Raw genomic sequence first — 8,928 nt, 5'->3', positions numbered from 1 at the left:
ATGGGCCGCGCGGGCTCGCGCCCGGCCGCCGCGCGGCGGCTGCTGCTGCTGCTGGGGCTGCTGCTCCGGGCCGGGCGGCTGCCGGGCGCCGAGCTCACCTTCGAGCTGCCCGACAGCGCCAGGCAGTGCTTCCACGAGGACGTGGAGCGGGGCGCCAGGTTCTCCCTGGACTACCAGGTGGGGCCGGCCCGCGGCGCCCGTGCCAAGCGCCTGGGGCCCTTGTCCCGCGTGTACTCACAGGCGCCGGCGGGGAGGAGGTGGGCCCGGGGCCGTTCCCGCGCCGCCGCGCATCTGCAGCGGGGCGCGGGGGGAGCGGGGCCGTGGTGCCACGCGCGCCGCCGGCCTCTGCCCTCCGCGCGCCTCCCAGGCCTCAGGGCGCGCGGTGGGGGCGGGTCCCGGGGGGCGGGCAGAGCTAGGGTTGGGGGCGGAGTGGGAAGGGTCCCCGGGGCAGCCACCCGGCAGGAAGTGGCCCGGGCAGCAGGAGTGAGGGCAGGCGGTGCATGGGTCCTCGCGTCCAGAGCCATCAGAAGGGGCGTGTGCTTGGGGACAGCATGGTGTGGGACGGCCGCTGGGTTGCACAACACACAAATTGGGGCCGGGGTAACCCCCCACCCCCCAGGCACAGCCACTTCAAAAGATCATCTTGAGGCTAGAGGGGCTTGGGAGGTCGCCCGGTCACTGCTAGGTCGGGAGTCCCCTGTAGGGAACGGTCAGCACGGTGTAAACACCTCCAGCAACAGGGCACTCACCACCTCGCAAAGTAAATTCTCCTCCCATCTGCACAAAAAGGAACTTTTGAAGTTGGGAAGCAGATGGAGGCTGCTTTGGTTCAAGGGACTGTGTCCCTTGGTGGACCTTGGTTATAGCCCTTGACCGCCCGTATGACCCTGCTGTATGACGTTTTTCTTAGGTTTACAAAGCGAGTTTAAACTAGGTAATTCCCAAGGACCCTCTCACCTCTGATGGCCACTGAGTCTGTGAATGCTTTAATCTGTATTTGCCTTCTTGCATTCGATCGGTAATAATAGGAGCATTTACGAGACCTCCTCTGCAATCTACTTGAGCTTGGAGCCTCAGTCTCCTCTTCTGTAAAATGAGAAGAATCAAGCTCCTTGCACCCTTGCAGAGCAAAACCTTTGGGAGTCAGGCAGTCAGGGATTCAGATCTTAGCCCTGTTACTTTCAAGCAGTGTGACCATGGCCGATTTCCCGAATCTCTCTTAGCCTCAGTCTAGTCCCCAGTAAAACAGAGAGGGTCTTAGCACCTGCTTCAGAAAGTTGTGAAGATTACATGGAAAAAAAAAAAAAAGTTCATAAAGTCTGATCCCAGTGTCTGGTCGGCTGCCCCGCTGGTCACGGCAGACTGTGGGTGTCTTTGTGGTTGTAGGTCATCACCGGAGGCCACTACGACGTGGACTGCTACGTGGAGGACCCCCTGGGGAACACCATCTACCGGGAGACCAAGAAGCAGTATGACAGCTTCACACACCAGGCTGAGGTCAAGGGCGTTTATCAGTTTTGCTTCAGTAATGAGTTTTCCACCTTCTCTCACAAGACCGTCTACTTTGACTTTCAAGTGGGCGACGAGCCCCCCATTCTCCCAGACATGGGGAACAGGGTCACAGCTCTCACCCAGGTGAGTGGACATCAGCCGGCCCGGGCCAGCTCAGCCTTCAGCCTGTTCCTCCTCTTCTCTTCCTGTCTTGGCCGATGTTCAGCGTCACCACCCCCTCCGCTACCCCCAGCCTCCGGGCTGGAAGGCTCAGGGTCACTTTACCTCTTTGCACGTCCGGTCCTCAAGGACACCTTCCCCTTCTGAGCCCCCTGCACTGTTTTGCCGATCCCTGCAGGACTTTCCTCTGGCATTCCTGGGTTCCGGCTCAGTCTTCCACACAGCACCACTGTGGAAGGGCCTTGCCGTGCTCCGCTCTGCTTACACCATATGTCTGCATCATTAAGGCCAAAGGCCTGCTTTGTATGGCGTGCTCGCTCAGGTGATGTGAGCCGCTACGCCCCAGGTGTCGACGGCCTAAGGGACTGACTCAAGAATCGGGGGTTTCTCTTTCTTGTCATCTGTCTGCTGTCTGTCAGGGCTTCAGGCCCTTCTGCGTCTGGCCACCAGAAGAAGGGGGCAGCGAGAAAGCCCCACCTGTTTCTTAAACGCCCTGGCCCAGAAGTGACGCACAGCACGTGCACTCACGTCCCGTTGCTGACAAATGGTGGGCGCATCTGCATGCAGGGAGGCCTGGCAGATCATCATCTCTGTCGTGTGTGGCTCTCGGGGTCAATGATAATCTGACCCCAGGCTCCTTCACCGGTCTCCCCGCTGCTAGTAAAGCTCCTGCCTCTCGTGTGCAGGCTCTCCGCTTCCCGAGGCTCGCATTCCGTGTCCTGTCCCTGCGTCCCAGTGCTTGGAGCTTGGCACTGAGTATTTGTCAGATCACTGAGAGGCAGGGCCCAGGGAATCCTGCAAGACAGCAAGGACTGTGGTGGCTGCGCTGTTCTTGAGCCAAAGCCAGAGTGTCTGAGTCTCCAGGCGGGGCCAGAGCACCTTCTGGGCTGCCTCCAGGGGGTCCGCACTCCGTTTCTGTGGCTCTGCCCGTGGGTTCATCTGCCCTCCCTGCGCGTGGTGGAAGGTTAGTGCTGCACTCTCCAGTATCGTGGTCTGGCTACGTAAGGCGATTTTAATTTAAACGCATTAAAATTAAATCAAAAGTCTTCTTCCTTGCTCGCGTATAGGAGCATTTCTGGTGCTCGGTATTGCAGGTGGCCACACACGGACAGCCCTGCTGGGCAGCACTGGGTCTGAGCCTGGCCATGTGAGCTCTGGTGGAAGATCCAGCCCAGGCGGGTTCTGTGCGGGAGCTTTCGCAACCTGTACTCGAGAGTTCTGTTGTCGCTGATGAAACAGCCTCCATGCTGGAGATTTTGAAGCTCTCTAGAAGCTGAGCTGAAGGCTTTCCCTCTCTCACCAGTGGAAAACAGAGCGGTAGGGAAAAGCCTGCATGGTTGGTCAGTGCAACAGAGAAATTCTTTCCTGGAGCCTTAGAATTAGATTTGGTTTTGTTGCAGAAAGACTGATGACATTTCCCCCCCTACGTCGCCGGACCTCATGTTTTCCCCTGCCCAGCCTCAGATGAGGGGTTTCCTTCCACTGTGTAACCCCAGACCCCTCTGCCCTGAATGGGAGTCTGTGACCCCAAGAGCTCCCGGGCCTCCCCCCTGCCCCTTGGGCACTTGAGCCGTCTACGCAAGGTGCTGGCTGGGGGCAGCCTGAGATGAGCGGTCGTGTCCCTGGCGTGGGCAGCTCCGCGTGGAACACAGCCCTGAAAACCAGTTAGCCGCGGGGCGCAGTGATCAGAGCTGTGGGTTATGGGACGGCTCTCGGGAGGGGCCAGTTGATCCCAGGGAGTCAGGGACCAGCAGGTGCAAATGTAGGGGTGTAACTTCCATTTTCTTCCCTGGTCCTTATTTTCCTTGCTCGGTGTGGGTCCCCCATTGGCCATGGTGTTCTCACTTGCCCCCAGACCTCTTCTAGCTCGGTGGTGGCTTAGGGGCCATGTTTTCTGGCCCCAGAATCCATACTAGGATGAAAGAGCAGGATCCAGAGTGACCACGGTCCAGGCCGTGGATGTAGGCCATGGGAACTTGTCTCCGGCTTGGGCTCCAGCATGACCAGCCTCCCAGGAGAGGCATGGGCTGGGAGGATGTCCCAGGGCGGCCGAGCTTCTGGTGCTCAGGGCATCCTGAGGGTCTGGGCAGATCCTAGCGGAGGCCGAAACTCTCCAACGGAGGTCACAGGCCCGGGGCTGCCTCCGTGGTGGCCTGGGGAGGGGTCGGTATTTCCCTGTGTCTGCTCTGAGGTCAGCTCATGATTGCCTGTCTCTGCGTCCTTGAAGTCTGTAAAGAACCAAGTTCTCCTACCAGTGGAGATGAGGCCTGAGGGAGTTTGCTGGGGGTTGCATCGCCAGGTGGTAGAGACAGGGTGAGGTGGTGTGGCAGTGGAGGAAGGGGACAGCCCCGGGAGGGGGACAGGTCATGGTGTCTCCAGGGACTGACTGTCCCGATGGAGCAGTGACCAGAATCCCTGGGTGGGGGGGCTCGTAGACTCTGGAGAGCAGCCAGGGCTGGTGGTCTTGGCAGAGCAGAAGGCTGCACCCCTGCCCAGGAGGACCCACGGCCCTGGGAAGGCAGGGCTCTTCCAGGGAGAAGCGATTCTGCTGGCCTTCTGCCCAGTGGGAAGCAGGCTGGATGGGTTGCCGAACTGAAATGTTGTGGTAACAGGCCGAGGAGGTGCCTTTCAGACAGTAGGTCTGGTGGAAGGTCCCAGTGGGTGGGACGGAGCCCGCTCTTACGGGAGGGGGATGCTGCCAGGGGGTCTGTGAATCCCGTGACGTGTTGCTCTCGGGTCTCCTGTGGGGCCCGCGCCGGGAAGGCTGTGTGAGCACCTGTTGCCCTCTGGGAACTGGCCTCCTTCCCTGTCACGGATCTCATCTGAGACTCTAAAGTCGCCGCGGCTGTCTTGCCAGAACCGTGGTGCAGGTCTCCGGCCTATGGCCTCCGACCCAGGCCTGAAGGTGGTGCCTCACGTGGCATCTGACGTGTCCTCTGCATCTGTGGCTTGTGAGTCCTCCCTGTTCCTCTTCCTTGTCCCTCCCTCCGTTTCCATGATTCTGGACCCTGGGAGGAGGCTGGACATGCCGGCCCGCATTGCCAGGCCTCCGGGGTGCTCCCAGGCCAGGTGAGTCCAGCGTGCACAGAGTTTCTGAATGAGCTTGGGACGGAAATAAACTTAGTGGAGTTCTAGCCTGGAGACCCAAACGAGCCCTTTTCTCGTGTTTAAAAACAAAGTCTGTGTGTATTTATGCATACTGAGTGCGTGTGCGTGCCCATACACTCACATGCACACGCACGTATGTGTGTGTGTCCCCATCCAACCCCCTCTTTCAAGGATGACCTGCCTGCCGCTGGGTCCTCTCAGCGCCCGGGTCCGCTCTTCTGCCCCACAGAGCACAGCCCCCTCCAGACTGGCTCCCGCCGGCCCCTCTCAGCGTCCTGGCTCCCGGGGGCCTCGTAAAGCGGGGTTCTGAGCTTGCCATCCTGCTCACAGCACTTTGCAGTGAGGGGTCCGTCCTGAGGCCTTTACCGTGAGCCGCCCCCCCACGCTTCTTTGCTCGCATCCCTGAGTCCGGCGGCCCTCCCTGTGCCTTATGTGAGCTTCTGTCGCTCGGCTGCCTTCTCTCCCCTGCCTGTCCACCAGGCACAGCCTTGCCCGCCTTCCCCTCCCCTGCCCGTCCGCCAGGCGCAGCCTCGCCCATCCTCCCCTCCCCTGCCCGTCCACCAGGCTCAGCCTCGCCCCCCACCTGGGCACTTCCCATGGGAAGAGCACCTCCCCTTCCTCCTGCAGGATTAGCAGCTGTCCCCTGGGCGGTCCCACAACTCTGTACGCCCTCCTGCTGGCTCCTTTCGGGATGCATCCAGTCTGTTCTCCCTTAAACTTGCTGACACAGGACTGTGTCTGTGACCGATTCGTCTCCTCGTTCCCCGGGCCCAGCACAGTGCCTGGGAGCTGAGGAGCTGAGGAGGTATCGCTGTGCATGTGAATGAACATATTAGTGGAAGTTTGGGCCATGAGAGAAAACCCCGTGCCGTCTGAAATTCTCGTCTCGTTCTTACAGGTGCTCCTGTGGAGCCCCTGGCCCCTGTCGGATTGTGGCCTTGCAGGGATGGGCAGGCTGGTGTGAACGCAGGACCAGTGTGACCCTCCACATCTCCCTGTGTCCTAGGTAGTGACCGGAAGTGAGCAGAGGGAGGCTTCCGGAGATGCTGTATCTAGATTTGGCCTGGACACAGGCTCACAGGGGTCAAGCCTGACCTCACACTGCAGCCGCTTCCCCAGTCCTTTCCGGGTTGGTCCCCCGTTCCCTCTGTGACGGTGGCCGTGCCTTCCTGAGCTCTGGAGGCGTCAGCGGAAGAGCTGGGGGGAGCGCGCCTCCAGCAGAGAGCTCTGTGCCCCGAGTGGTCCTGCTGGTGGCTGTCACTTGGAAGTCTCCTTCGGGGTCAAGTCTGTGATGTCAGGAACCCTTCTGGGGTCGGTTGGCCGTCTCTCAACATCAAACGCCCGTAGGCGTGAGCTACCTACTAAACGTGGGGCAGGTAAAGGTGCCCGGCGCTGACTGGTCTGGGTGCGAGGTTATGGCCCACGATCACAGGGCACGCAGGATGCCCCCAAGAATGCAGGATGAAGGTACCCCTTGGGGGACCCTCTGACGCCCAAACGGACCTGTTCTTTCCCGTGGATTCTGCCCCTCGACCCCCTGCCCCACGGAGCCCCATGAATTCCATATTCTGCACGGTGACCTTGTCACTGTTCCGTCTGTGTGGCTCTTCCCCACGGGCCAGAAGGACAGCGCCAGCCCCCATGTTTAGAGGGAACCCGTGGCCCTGGGAGGTAGGCCACTCGTCAGGCAGATGCAGGACATGGCCTCATAGGAAGCTCTCGTCCTTCCTCACGGGGTCCAGAGTGGAGAGTGCCCAGCCGGGAGAATAAGCCAACAGGACTTCTTGGCTGGGGTCTCCCATTGGTCTCGGGGACACTGTTCAGCCTTTGAGAGAAACAGGGTCTTGGGGTTGGTCAGGTGGTGGCGCAGTGACTCGGTCTCCCCTCCCTTCTCATGCTCACTGTATGGACAGGTCACCACTGTAGTCTGGGGACCGAGGCAGGTGTCTCCTGGACGCTTTGTGAGCTTGTCTAGCCTGAGAACGTGTTGTTGGCATAGAACTGTGTAGGTTTGGCATGAACTCATGACCTCCCACGGGCACATGGGTTAGTTCTCCTTCACTGACTACTGACGGCCTCAAACAACCCTGAATTGTCTCTGGCCCGGCGGGGTCCAGGCCGGGTCAGGGTGCGGCCGGTGGGACCTCCTCACGAGGCTCTGGGAGGGATCTGGTTCCACACCCGCCAGATTGTTGGCGGGTTCAGTTCCCTGCAGCGGAAGGTGCTGGGGTCCTGGGGGTGCTGGGACGGTTTTGTGGTTCTGCCTGGCACGCATGGTGTTGGACCAGGGAAAGGAGGTTGCAGGTTAGTGTGCGTCCCGCGTGAGCATCCGTGTGTAAGCGTGTACGTTTGTAGGTATATATGCTTTGGTGTGTGTTCCCGTGTGTGTTCCTGTGTGTGCGTGAAACTGTCCGCAGCGACTGTATCGGAACGGGGCGTCCCGACGATTGTGGTTCACTTCTCTGCCGTTAGCTGTGTGACCTAGGGCCAGTCCCACGGCGTCTCTGAGCCCCAGTCCCCTCGTCAGCACGTGGGGTGAGCGGGCCGTGGGGAGTCAGGAGTGTCAGAGGGCACGGGGCGGGCGTGGGAGGCGGTCAGGGGGTCCTGACGCTGCCGCCTGCCGTGGGACGCTGGGCGAGGGCCCTAAGCCCCCCGAGCCCCGGGTGGGCTGAGCACGGAGGCTGAGCCGAGCCGCGGCCTCCTTAGGGCACACACACAGCGCTCGCTTCAGCACGCGCGCCCGGGGCTGCGGCGGCCGCGCGTGGATTCCTCCCTTCTTGTCTAGCGGAGACCGGGACCGCCTCTCTCTTCCCGCCCAGATGGAGTCCGCCTGTGTGACCATCCACGAGGCCCTGAAGACGGTCATTGACTCCCAGACGCATTACCGGCTCCGCGAGGCGCAGGACCGGGCCCGGGCCGAAGACCTCAGCAGCCGGGTCTCGTGCTGGTCCGTCGGCGAGGTGATCGCCCTGCTGGTGGTCAGTTTCAGCCAGGTGCTGCTGCTGAAGGCCTTCTTCACGGAGAAGCGAACCAGCCCGCAGGCGCTGCACTCCTAGGCCCCGGCTCCTGCCCCGGGGCCCCGCCCCCGGGCCCCTGCTGGGCCCGAGGGCCACCCTGGGGTGGGGCTGAGCCCCTGGGGTGGTACCCAGCTGCTTACTCCTCGAGCCCGGCGGCCGGCGATCTGGAGGCAGCTAGCCGCATTATGTGGGTCACACCGAGAAAAGCAGACAGTCAGGCCCTGACTGTGGGGGGCCCGGGGTCTGGCCGCAGGGGAAGCCCAGGCGCCCCGGCCTCGTGGGGCGGCTACCTCTGCTCCACGGTGCGTGGGTCGTTGGGCTCGGGTGTGTCCCGCCCTCTGTGGAGGAGGGGGGCCGTCGGCTGGCTTGTCTCCTGGAGCTCTCTATCTGCCGGAGACGCACCCCGAAGCGGCTTTGCAGAGAGGTGGCGTCCTCCGCGGAGGGGCCCGTGGTGAGCCGTGTGTCTCCCGGAGGCAGCACTCTGGTTAATAAAAGCTAAGCAGGAGCACCGCACAGACTTGTGCCTTTCTTTCTTTCCCTGGAGGAGCGTGCAGCTTCTTGGGGAACGTGGGTGTGCGCAGAGGGCGTGCGGGAGAGCAGGCGTGGCCCTCGAGGCGTGTGCATGATGCTGTGCACACACGTGCGGTGCGCGGCCTGGGGCTCCATTGCCCCCCTCCCAGTGGAACGAGAGCGGTGATGTGGGGAGCTGGTTATTCTCTCGTCTCAGACTCCGGAGGTCACTGTCGAAACAGCTGATCCTCGCGTCCAAACGGGGGGCTGAGCACAGAAAGGGACAGAGCGATCAGCGGCTGTCCTGTGCTGTGTCCACAGCAGCCACGCTGGTCTCTGTCAAACTTAGGTCAGACCGTGTCCTCCCTGGTCAGCACCGTCCCGTGGCTCCCCGTGTCACTCAGGTCATGGCAGCGTCCTCACTGGGCGCTGTGAAGTCCTGCCTCGTCCGTGTGCAGGCTGTGCTGCCCCATGTCCTCCCACTCCAGCAGGTCTCCTCACTGTTCCTGTAACCACCAGGCCATGCCTCTGCCCCAGGGCCTTTGCACCTGCAGTGTCCTATTGGAACGCTCTCTCCCTGATAACTTACATTACCCGCGAGTTAACCCTAACCACTCCGTTC

At 61.5% G+C, this 8,928-nt stretch overlaps 1 protein-coding gene across 1 annotated transcript; it reads left to right on the top strand.

The window, feature by feature from the left end:
• On the top strand, positions 1-8,306 carry TMED3 (transmembrane p24 trafficking protein 3). The gene is made up of 3 exons (XM_035024333.1): positions 1-177; positions 1,387-1,635; positions 7,599-8,306. Exons 1-3 carry the CDS (start codon positions 1-3, stop codon positions 7,833-7,835), a joined length of 663 nt encoding a protein of 220 aa, XP_034880224.1. The 3' UTR covers positions 7,836-8,306.
• Positions 8,307-8,928: the final 622 nt, after the last annotated feature.

This window comes from Mirounga leonina, unplaced genomic scaffold (assembly GCF_011800145.1).
Source record: "Mirounga leonina isolate KUSES-001 unplaced genomic scaffold, KU_Mleo_1.0 Mir_178, whole genome shotgun sequence".
In the NCBI taxonomy this organism is placed as follows: Eukaryota; Metazoa; Chordata; class Mammalia; order Carnivora; family Phocidae; genus Mirounga; species Mirounga leonina.
Note: the sequence above shows the minus strand (reverse complement) of the source record. Positions and strands in the feature narration are given on the sequence as shown.